We start from the raw sequence: 12,017 nt of genomic DNA, 5'->3' as shown, positions 1-12,017 counted from the left end.
CCCTGCCTTCCTCACTACCCTCTGCTCTGCTCCCAGTTGCTCTCCAGCCACACTGGATGCCTCTTTCATGTCCTCTGGCCAACCCAGCTCTTCTGGTAGTGAGGCTCTAAGGCAGAGGTGCCTTCCCTCTTCATGACACAGGGCAGCCAGACTTGTGCGGGACTAGCTCCCTTGTTTTCATTCTGTCCTCAGCGCTGTCCCCCTCAGTGAGGCCTTTCGGGCCTTTTCTCTCCAATGACTCTGCAGCCTTCTTTCAGAGTATTCTTCGTTTGTCTCACGGAACGCTTGCTCTTTTCTTTCGCATGGCACTGTTTGGTGCGTTGGTCCATCTCTAGACTGTGGGACCCTCCATACTGTGTTGCACAGTGACTTGTCCCAGTGTGCATTCCCACGGATGGTGTCCAAGGGTTCCCTGTTCTCCGTGTCCTCACCGGCATTTGTTAGCTCCTATGCTCCCAACCAACAATCTACCGTAGGATCCCAGAGTTCCACGCCTGGGAACATACTCCTAGACAGCCAAGGAATATGTCCAAGAACTCCCTGCGCCCACCCCCATGGTCAAGAATCCTTGTGAACACCACTTATTCTGGTCATCCTTTTAGGGCCTAGGAAAATGAAGTCATTGTGTTGTGTAGCTGAGACGTGCACAGTGCTCGATGTCAGTTCTTTCAATCCAACTGGGGCCGAAAATATTTTACTATTCATAATGAGCCTCAGGAAAGTTGACTTGGTAAAGGAATGACACGTAAGCAAAACTGGAAACAGCAGAAGCTAAAGTCAGTAGATGACGACAGGCATAGGAACACCCCCAAGCCCTTGCATCAACAATGGGTTCTGAGTGGGGGGGGAAAAAATCAGGGAAGGAAAAATCAAGCAGACGAAGGAGAATGTTCAGTTTGGGTTCTGTTTCCAAACATGATCAAGGAATAACAGGCCTCAAGAAATTAACTCTGAAAAATACCTTCTCACATAAAGTTGTCCCGGGTGGGGCAATTCTGGTTTTCAACCTCGAAGTAGGCACAGAAGGACATTTTGTTGGCTCCATGTTGTCTCAAGGAAAATGGCAGAAGTCGAATGGCTGAGAGAGGACCTACCTGGAAAGGGTATAAAGGGCCAGATGAAGTGGTCCTGTGTTCATTTCTCCATCTTTGCAGCTTTTCAGTGCAATTTATTTTTAGGTCGTGAAGTCCATGAAGTTCACGGAGTACATTCTAAATGTCTTAAAAAGCATTAATGTCTTTGTCCAAGCTCCCTGGAACCCACCTTCCCATCTCCTTGGCATCTTGTCCATCTAAAGCTCTTTAGCGTGCGTCAGACTCTTCCCGCGAGCGCCTCCTTCCAGCCCTTGGCAAACACCATTCTACTTTCTGTCCTTCGGAATCCACTCTAGGTAGGTCCTCAGAGTGGAGTCAAAGTTGGTTATCTTCATGCATACTCCTCTCACTTAGCATACCCTCCTCAACGTTCGCCCACGGGGTGGCGCATGTCAATGTTTTTGTCCTCTTTAGCGAATGAATACTATCCCAACGTCTGTATATACAACATCTGTTCCTCCCTGGACAGATACTTGGATTGCGTTCATGGGTTAGCTTTTAGGAACCATGCTGCCATGAGAAGGTGTGCTCAGATAAGTCTCCAGGACCACACTATCCTGTTCATGAATGTGGGTACCTAGCACAGAAGGGCAAGTACTAAAACACACGGTAGTGCGAAAGTTGATTTTTTAAAAACAGTTTATTCATTCATTTGTCAGCATGAGAAAGAGGCATGCAGAAGCAGGAGAAGTGGCAGGCAGAGCAGGCAGGGGAGAAGCAGGCTCCCGGCTGAGCAAGAAGCCCGATGCGGGACTCCATCCCCGGATCCTGAGACCGTGACCTGAGCCGAAGGCAGGCACTCAACAGACTGAGCCACCCAGGTGTCCCACTAAAGTCGATTTTTGGGAAGAGCTGTCATACTGATTTCACAACCCTACCCTTAAACATTCCTACCACACCCAATCAGCAAGGTTCCTAATTCTCTCTATCTTTGCCATGGCTTGGTCTTTTCCTTTCTCCCGAGTGTTTTGTTTTGTTTTGCTTTGCTTGCTTTGTTGTGTTTTGTTTTGTTTTTCTTTTTCCATGGGGAGCCAACCTCATGGATGCATAAAGGTATCTCATCGCTTGCAATTTCGTTCCTTGCGTATAGCTTTGAGGTTAGGTCTCTTGCCCATGTGTACATTCACACATCACATTTGACTTGTTTTTCTCTTTGTTGTTGATGTTGTTGAGTTCCTGGGATCTCTCGCTATTGTGGATATTGAGAACCTGCCAGATCCATGGTTTGCAAACATGCTCTCCCGACTTCTGGACTGTGCTTTCCCTTGGTTGATAACGTCATTCAAGTCACAAAGATTTTAAGTGTCCTGAATGTCCCGTGTGTGAGTTTCCTTTTCTTTTCCATCCTGTGCCTTGCAGGCCGTATCCATGAAATCATTGCGCAATCCTGTTTTGTGAAGGTGAGGAAGATGGATGCCGCGGCGCTCGGAATTCAGAGATGAAACAGGATCGCTGGTGGAGGCAGGCAGCAGCAGGAACTGGAGACGCACAGGCCCCTGATGCTGGGGTCCTGACCAGATGCGATGGCGCGATGATAGGAATAGGTACGGTGGGCGAGCAGGAGCCGTGTACTGGAAATGGTACCCTGCCCATTTGGGGCAGCACTGTGTGTGGTGATGGCAGCAGTGAGACATAGGACTGGACATGTCCCCAAGCTCAGCCCTTCTTCAAAGGGAGCCTTTTATTGCACCCTGCTCCAGTCCTGTTTGAAGGGTTTCTTAATCCGACGAGGGACATAGACTTCTTCCACGACAAAGGGTGATGATAGTGGTGTGTGTGACACCTGTCTCCGAGGAACTTCTCATCCCTCTGTCGTGAGCCACTGTGACAGGTGAGCCACTGTCTGGAGTCAGCCGCCAAGAAGGGGTTCGAATGCCTCAAGGACACTGGGAACAACCTCCAAGAGGGACCAGTCTGTCATTGCCATGCTGAGCTGAATTCAGGTAAGACCTTTGTACCGTTGTTGTGTGTTCCCAGTTCATGGTCACGTAGTTCTCTCTGCAGGTTCTTCTATGGGAGAGAGGGCAGGGCCGTGTCTGAAGGGGAGCTGGAGAGCTCTGGCACGTCCACGACTGAGATGGAGACCCTGCCCCTAGTCATCCCTCAAGTGAACAAAGGGATGGATGTCATGCAGCATCCACCTTCCAGCCACTACTATTCATGCCATGCCACCTTTCTGGAAAACTTGTAGTGAGGCCCTCGGAAAGGATGGAGGGGGCGCACCTGTAGTCGCTCCTGTGGCACGTAGGGATATTACCTGCTTGGGGTGAGTCACCTTGAAGAAAAAAAGGGTTTGCCCCCTGTCAAGAGTGCTCCGAAATGACTAGAAGGGCATGAGGACTGCAACTGGTGAAAGCCTGTTTGAAAACCTCTCTAGGGCTGAAAGGGGTAGAATGTCCTGAGCATTGCCTCCTCGTGAATAGGCTATGTCATTTCCTTGCTTGAGGGAAGAAAAGAAATCATCCCGTATTTTCCACATTGAAAATCAAGGGAACACAGAACCTTGGATTGTATTTTGTTGTTGTTGTGGAAAGTCAGTAAGCCACCGTACAGTACCTCCTCAGCTTCCGAGGTAGTGCCCAGCTGTTCCTCAGTTGCGTTTCGCCCCCAGTGCTCATCCCATCGCATGCCCTCCTTTATGCTCCTGCCCGAATCGTCCCATACCCGCACCCACCTCCCCTCCAGCAACCCTCTGCTTGTTTCTTTTTTGCTTTTTTTTTTTTTATTTAATTTTTCTTTATTTTCAGCATAACAGTATTCATTATTTTTGCACCACCCCCAGTGCTCCGTGCAATCCGTGCCCTCTATAATACCCACCACCTGGTACCCCCCCCTCCCTCCCACGCCCCCCCCCCCCTTCAAAACCCTCAGATTGTTTTCCAGAGTCTATAGTCTCTCAAGGTTCACCTCCCCTTCCAGTTTTCCCCAACTCCCTTCTCCTCTCTAACTCCCCATGTGCTCCCTGCTATTTGTTAGGCTCCTCTGCTTGTTTCTTAGGGAAGAGCCTCGCATCGTTTTTCTCCCTCTCTGGTGGCTTCCCATTCCGTTTTCCCTCCCTTCCCCTGTGATTATCAAATGGCTTCATGCATAGGTGGAACTTAAGACCCAGGGCAGGGGATCCCAGTGGGCTTTCTTTCAGTGAGGTTATTGTGTACCTTTCCATGTTTGGCCGCATTTCGCTTTTCCTGGGAACTGACCCATTCCAGTGATATGTGTCCATTGTGTGTGGGGGGACGGGGGTTCTTCATTCTTGCTCAGGGAGTTGGGATCCTGAAGCTGGTGTCAGGAGAACCTCCTCTGTGTTCCTGTTCCCCTGGTGCCCTTGTGGGGCCCCTCCCTTTCCTTCTCTGGAAGACGATGAGAGATCCAGTTGTGCAGTGTTTTCCAGAAGGCCCTCTAGCTCCAGTCTTCCAGGGGCTAGAAATAGCCAGCTTTGCTTTAGTCCACCAAACACGGGGTAGCAATATTTCCTTCAACTACTTCATGAGGACACACAACCAAGTAGAATGGAAATACCAGAGGAGCGTAGCTCCAAGGGGACGTGGGTGAAATGCTTTTACGACAGCCAATATCATAGGAAGGTGTGTTTTTTCTGTGATCACAGAGGTGGGCACTGGCCTTTCCATATCAACAGATGTCACTTTTGTCTTTGGGCTCTTTCACTGATCTTTAATGTGCATTCACGTACAGCCTGAGGAGACCTGATTGGGAAACTCTCAGAGCGTAATCTCATCTTCCATCTCCTAATACCCACCTTTCAAAGACAATTTTGAAAATACAGTCTAATGGACGTAGAGTATTTTCGTCGTTTCAGTTGAAGAGTAGGGATTCAGGAGTTCTGTATGTGACTCCGTGCTCAGCACAGTAAGTGTCTTCTTAATCCCCACCCCCCCCACTTCCACCCCTCCGCCCACCTGGTTCCCACCAGTATGTTCCCTATATTTGAGCCGGTGTTTTTTGATCGCCTCTCTTTCCTGATTCCCTTTATTCTTTTCTGTTTCTGAAAGTCACACATGAATCAAAGCCCATGTTAACAAAACACCCACGGATGTTAAGTCTTCCGTCTGTATCTTGGTCTGTGTGAATTGTGGAGAAGAGACCACCAGGTTCGGTCCACAGTGGCTCCCAGGGTTCCCCATCCCTGCTCTGTACCTGCCTGTCTCTCCTCTGAGCGGTTGCTGAAAGGTTTCTGACCAAGGGAACATAGGGCAAGAGATGGTCTTTGACAGCTTCAAGCTTTCATGACCAAACCCGTTGTCACTTCCCTGGGACTCTCTTGTGTTCCATCGCTTTCTGCCCCCAGTATCCCGGAACTTGGCAAGCCAGCACTGGTGTTTCGAATGGCCTTGCACAGAGGCCACAGTGGAAGCAGCGTAGGAGTGCCCAGGCTACTAGGGAGAAAGGGACTCAAGCTCAGGATTTCGCTTCCACTGAACAAACTGTCTTTCCTGCCATCCTGCCTCCCTATACTCTGGAGGAGAAGAGGAGGAGGAGAGGCCTGTGGGGGGGGTGGACCAAGCCCTGCCTGGCTGTTGATCTTCCTGACAATCAAACACCTGTTTGTGGCTGCCAGACGGTTGCGCATCGATCTCTTCCTGGTGGTGAAAGAGAGGACGTTTTGTCCAGTGGTCCGCTGGCAAGTTGTCTCTCCGTGTGCTCCGGGGACAGGTGGCCGGGGCATTAGCTGCGAGCATGCTGGAAGTGCAGAGTGTCAGGTCCCTCCCAGGGGTACTCAGTCGGAATCTGCCCTTTGCCGAGAAACCCTGGGCATCAGAGCCTGAGAGGGTCGTCCCCCCAAAAGCACTGTGGAATGTTCCACAGAGGGAACGCGAATGGGCCACCTTGATCCACCAGCGGGGAAGGGGTGGTTGTTTCCTGGGCCCTTTGGGCCATTTCTCTCTGCCGAGAACCCCCTGAAGGGTTGATTCCCCAGTGGCCCTGGTGGGGATGGTTCTGGGAGAAAGGAAAGAACACCCCCCCCCAGGCTGGGACTTAGAGTCGAGATGGAAGCTAAGCCTGCACCCAACAGCAGGAGCTCCAACTCGCCCAGGCTGAGCGACTGCTCAGGAGCTCTGTGTTGTGCTTTGGCTAGGTCCTTATGTGTCAGCTGATGGTATTGGGGATTTTTCTTGTGGTGCTGGATCCTGTCTTCTTAGATTCCCTGGCGCTGTATCTGCAAGGTTGGGGACCCTTGGCGTGTCCTTTTGCTTCCATGTAATTTTGGACATCCTCTTTGGATTCCGGGTTGACCCAGTGCTGGTTGGGTAGCATGTAATTGAACTTCCATGGATTCGTGGTCTCTCCAGGGTTGCTCTTAGGGTTCATTTGGCGTTCCGTAGCATCGTGCTGAGAAAAGATGCGTGGGATGATATCCATCTCTTGGAGTTTGTTGAGACTTGGGTTGTGCCCTAACGTGTGATCTACTCTGGAGAATGTTCCATGTGCACTGGAAAGCACTGCGGATGCTGCTGTTTCAGGGTGGAAGGTTCTGCATCTACGTGTTGAAACGGGTGCATCCCTCAAAGCCATAGATTCCTTGTTGATTGTCAGTTTGGATCCTGTGTCCATTAGCAGATGTGGGGTGTTAGAGTCCCCCACTGCATGGTACTGCTGTCAAAGGTGACTTAATTTGTTATGCACTGTTGGATGCCTTTGGGTGCTCCCCTGGTGCGTGTCTACATATTTCGAGATGTTCTCTCCTATTACATGGCCTCCCTTGCGAGGAAGTAGTGTCCTTCTCTGTGGCTTCGTACCTCCCCCCTTCGGTTCAGAGTCTGTTGTGTCTGGAGAGAAGGATTCCTACCCTTGCTTCGTTTCACATCCATTTGCATGATAGATGCTTCTCCCCCCTGCTCACATTCCCTGTGTGTGTTGGTCTACCGTGTCAGGCGAGTTCCCCATTTCAGACAAGTGAGTGGAACATGGGTGTGTCACCTGGTGGATGATGGAGACCAGGGACTTCAGAACCACCTGGACCTGACAGTGCCCTTGGCCAGCCAGGAGAGTGTGGGGTTTCTCTGGTCAAGGATCCGAACCTTTATCCTGGCAAGGGAGAACCAATCTCTGCTCCATCAGGCCCCAGCCAGGGAGCAGTGGCTACCATGGACCTGACCAAGAGGGTCAGGGGCCTGAAGGGCCCCACGGCCTTGCCAAGAACTGCGTAAGGAAATGCAGGATGGCTGGACATCCTAGCTAATCGGTCAGCATAGATGTGAATAGAGCCAGGGACACCTCCCAGTTTCTTTAGTTTTTCTCCAGCCTCACCCAAAAGAAGCAGGGAAAAGGAATCCAGAGATCCTGGATAAGGATCCCAGGGGGATTCCAGTCTTGGTAAAGGGTGAACCTGGAGAGCCTATAGGGAAACTGAGGACGGGATGTCCTGCCTGCCCTTCTTCCATTTACAAAATATCTTCCTCAGGTTTTGGAGCTTCCACAGGCAGGGTTGGATCTCTTTGCATGTGTTTTCCCTACATCGTGCTGATGCAATTCAGGAGACTGAACTCGACAACCGTCAGTCCCAAATACTGGGTCCAAACCCACACAAGCACACGCACACATAGCATATCCCCAAGGAAGCAAGACATCGTCCTCCTTGCTTTAGAGGGGAGAGAAGCAGCCCCTCTCTCCTGGGCAGCACATAGTTCTGGGGAGGGGAAGGAACTCTCCAGGACTCTCCTGGTCAGGGTATGTTGCCTTCCTGGGGAAGGACCTGCAACGTCTCCATCTCAGGGGTCCTGAGGGCTGTCTCTGCTGTTTGCCCAGATGCCTGACACAGAAATGAACCTGTCCTCTGAGGAAACGGCATTTGGAGGTGCCACCAGTATTGAGTAGTGCCACCAGAAGTGAGGAGGGCTGGCTCCTCTCCTTTCTGCCCCATTGAATAGCTGCTGACTCTGTAAGATTTCTGGGTTCAGGAATGAAGAAGAGAGTCTGTACACGTTGTACATTACCGTAGGAAATAAAAGAACCAAACGCACACGTGGGCAGGTAGAGGAGAAAATAAAAACCTTTATTATTATTATTATTATTATTATTACTATTACTATTTTGGTAAGAAAACTTGAATCCCAAGGGTTCTCATTCCTTTTTGTTGTTGTTATTGTTGTTGTTGTTGTGGTTAAATAACAACCCTTTATTTATATTCAATATTGCCCCCTCCAGAACAAGTAATTCTGTAGGGGAGAGGAAGGGGTGTTGAGCAGCGGATGGGGCTCGTGCACCACAAGTAGCCCAGGGGCCGAGGGGCAATCCTTGGCTCAGCCAGTGTGCACGGGTTCAGGTCTGATGGTGGCTGTAGCCAGTGGTCCTGGTGCTTGTGTTCTGCTGGCCAGCTAGGACCGCGGCTCCAGCTGGCATGACAGGGTGTAGCTAAGGACAGAGGGACACCTGTGAGTTGAGCAGCAGCTGGCATTCAGGAGTCCCTCCCAGGGTTTTCCCACAGCTGGTGTCTGGCTGCCCAGGGAGCCCTAGAAGGAGGATCCCAGGCGGGGCCAGCAGAAAGAGTCCAGTCCACCCCGCCGTCACCTGACCCAGCTCCTGAGTGGGCCTCACCTGTCATCCTCGCTGAGCCGCTCCACAGCCCAGAACCAGGCCGTGAATGGATGCTGGGGCTCTAGGCAGTAATTCTCTGCCGCCGCCTGGAGCAGCATGATGTCCGTGAGGACTCGGTATTCCTGGGCCGGGAGAGAGGGCACAGGATGCACCCCGAGCCTGGGTGGGGAAGCTACAGGGCCAGGTGAGGGCCGAGCAGCGGGACAGGGGACGGGTCCTGGGTCTTGGCACACATGACCACCCTCCTGCATGCAACTTCATCTGGTCCCAAACTGTTCTCAGAGGCTAGTAGAATTAGCCCCTCCTCCATCAAGGGAAGTTCTCCTTGATGCCCTTCTGGATCCCTACTGACTGACTCGATGGGTCCTGCACTTCATTCTTAGCAACCTGTCCCAGGAAATGGGAGATGGAGGGGAGTGGATGGAGCCAAGCAATGTTCTTCCCAGGGGCGTCTCTGATAGGGGGTTGCCTGCCCTTCCCTACAGCCTGGGCTACGTATGCTCACCTTATTCTTTTTGCGGTGGTTGATCTCATTGCCCTGGAAAGCAGACAACCGTTGTCCTTCAGAAAGAGGCCCCCGGTCAGTCCTAGCACCTTACACCCACCCGTTCTGAGGCTGCGCGTAGGCCAGGACCCAGGAGGGGGCCGCCAAGCCACACACACAATGAGACTGGGGTTAGGGCAAGCCCTGGGGTCCAGAGGAAGGAAGACTGGGGGCTGGTGAAAGGGCTCCAGGTCAGCCCCCTGCAGCACAACAGTCTGTGGTGACTGAAGGGAGCGGCAGACGCCTCAGGCAGGCAGGGCCTGCTGGGCTCCTGAAGTGTGGCTGATGTGCAGGGTCCTGACTTCACTGTCCCCGACAGGCAAGGTCTGAGGGAGAGGCTGCAGCCCATGCACACAGAGCGCATGCAGCTTCACCTTCAGGATGCGCTGGTGCTTGCCCAGTCTTGGGCCACCCGTCTGGGTGCAGACTCCCTTCCCTCAGCACGGAGATGGGCGCAGAGTCCCTTCCCTCAGCACTGAGATGGGCAAGAGATGCCAGTTCTTAGGGGCGGCTGTGAGGCTGTGGGGAAGGGAGGTCTCCGAAGGACTCAGAGCTCAGGGCTCAGTCCGGGGACTCTCTGCTCCCTGTCCTCAGGACTCTGGTCCCTCCTCCACAATCCTCAGGCTCACCCACCTCCAGGTAGTCCTCCATTGCTGTATCCAGCACCACCAGGTCGCAGAGGAAAGTGCCAAGGTATGGGACGACACCCTGTGTCATGAGGGGTAGGTTTGGGATGGATGAGTCCCTGCTGTCTGGTGCCCACAGGGGCCCTCCCCGAAAAGACTTCAGCGTCCTGGCCCACCCCACTTTCCCACATGGAAAAGGGCCTAGGACCCTTAGTTGCTTCCCCTGGATTCGCTTTCCCCTCACCCTCCCAGAACACATCAGACTCCTCCTAATCCCCTCCAGGGCCTGCTTTTTGAAATTCAAAAAAAACCCCTGGCTATGGAGCCCTGGGCCCCTCCCCAGCCCCAAATCCATTCTCTACCCAGCCTGCTAGACTACTTCCTCCTGGTCACTGGGGGAAGAAGACATTGAGCAACTGTGGTGGCAGGAGGTGGAGCTGGAGTGGCAGGTCCCACCTGTCCTGATCTGGATGCTTCTAGCCCTCAGGGAGGAGCCCCTCTCCCCTGGCCTTGGAGGCCCTGTCCCTCAGGCACACTCACCTTCTTGGGCAGCCCCTTCCGCGCTCTCTGCAGCTGCCTCACCAGGCTGGCCAGTTTATTCGAGGGCCGCGTCTAGAGGGGCCAAGGACAAGATCCTTGAGAGCAGAATAGCCTCAGTCCCCTTGCGCCCACCGTCTTTGACTGCAGACCCTAGCCGTCCGACCTACGTCTGCTGATACTGACGCTCCATTCCCCTGAAGCATGCCACGAGTCCTTGTAGAACAATCTCAGCTCCCCCCATTCAGTCCATGGGGGACCTGGAGCTTGGAGCCTGGCCTCCCTGAGCCTGTTTTCCCATGGGCAGAAGGGGGAACTCCACCTACCTCCTGTGGTCTCCTGAGCACTCAGGATCCTCTTAGGATCATCATTTTTGTGGCCCACAACCCATCCCCACCCCATCTGTGAGCAGGGGCCTGTCCTCTGGGCTGTCCGCGTTCATGTGGGCCCCCAGGTGGACCTTCTCGGTGGACACAGAGAGACCTGAAATCTAGCCTAGGGAGTGTGGATGGGCAGCACCCGCTTGTCCCAGCCCCAGGGGGAATCTTCAGCCCAGGCTGTCAGCACATTCCTGCCAAAGGCTTCTGCTCCCCGAGGAATGCTTCAGGCCATTCCCTACTTCATCCACACAGGATCATGCCTCCTCACACCCCTCTCCTGTCCTTGGAGCCCTGCACCTCCCGTGCTACCTTGATGAGTAGTTCCCTGCCCTGGGGGTTGTCTTCTCTCTGCAGAGCTTTTGGAATGTTCGGAAGCTCTTCCTGGAAGAGAGGGAAAGAAGTTAGGCTCAGGGGAGTCCTAAGGTGGCAGGGTAGAGTGCGAGTCCCTTTTTCTTGGAGAAGCCCCGCATGTCCACGGGGCTGGCTGAGGGTTTGCTCTGGGCTGCTCTGAGCACTGGGATCTTCGTAGGACATGGGAGGGAGTTCTCCTGGGCGTCCCCCTGGGCGTCCCTTCCCAGCTTAATTGAACAGCTCGGTTTGGGTGGGGTTCTGGCTGAACCATGGGCAGAGACTTCAGTGGCTGCCAAGTCACCACGTGGAAATATGGGATTCAGCTGAGGCCAGGGTGGGGCATGGAGGACATTGGATTTCTCAAGCAAGAGGCCTGGTGGCCTGTTCCCCAGGAAGGCTGAGAGGAGCAGCCCCGGGCCCAGGTCCTTTGGTCGGGGTTTGCTGCCTCCCAGGAGGTCCAAGCTGACTGAGGGGGGGGGGCAAGGACAGGCCTGTGGGAGATCCCGCCTCCATCCTGGTCCCTCCTGCCTGCAGAGAAGCCTCCTCACCTGGAAACGTTGTCCCATGTCCTCTGCAGGCGGTGGATGGAGGCACTCTGCAGAGCCGCCAGGATGGCACGCAGGGAGGAGTAGTAGTCCCTAGGATCTGACAGGCCTGGGGGAGGGAAGAGAAGGAGCTGTCAGTGGGAGAGCAGGAGCCCCAGATGCTCGAGAGCTTTAGTGCCCCCCTCTCGTTTAGGGCTCCCCCACGGGTGAAGCTGATGTCCAGGGAGCTGCAGAAGGGCACAGGTCAGCCCTAAAGAGGAACACTGCTGGCGAGAGGGAGGATTTTCCCTCACTGCAAAGGAGGAGTCACGTGGGAACTGAGCGTCCCAACGTTGGGCCATGCCCCCGGGAGGAAGAGCCTAGGGACCACAGGCCTTAGAGCAGGGCCT

At 53.5% G+C, this 12,017-nt stretch overlaps 1 protein-coding gene across 1 annotated transcript; it reads right to left on the bottom strand.

The window, feature by feature from the left end:
- Positions 1-8,193: 8,193 nt before the first annotated feature.
- Positions 8,194-10,065, bottom strand: LOC123392519 (ral guanine nucleotide dissociation stimulator-like). The gene is made up of 4 exons (XM_045081809.1): positions 9,823-10,065; positions 9,151-9,183; positions 8,646-8,767; positions 8,194-8,462 (listed from the first exon to the last, which is right to left on the bottom strand). The coding sequence occupies exons 1-4, from the start codon at positions 9,904-9,906 to the stop codon at positions 8,426-8,428; spliced, it is 276 nt and encodes a 91-aa protein (XP_044937744.1). The 5' UTR covers positions 9,907-10,065; the 3' UTR covers positions 8,194-8,425.
- Between the last annotated feature and the right edge of the window lie 1,952 nt (positions 10,066-12,017).

The sequence above is a fragment of the Mustela putorius genome, unplaced genomic scaffold (assembly GCF_011764305.1).
Source record: "Mustela putorius furo isolate JIRA1106 unplaced genomic scaffold, ASM1176430v1.1 tig00000585_pilon_pilon_pilon, whole genome shotgun sequence".
NCBI lineage: Eukaryota > Metazoa > Chordata > Mammalia > Carnivora > Mustelidae > Mustela > Mustela putorius.
This window is presented reverse-complemented; position numbering and strand designations above follow the sequence as displayed.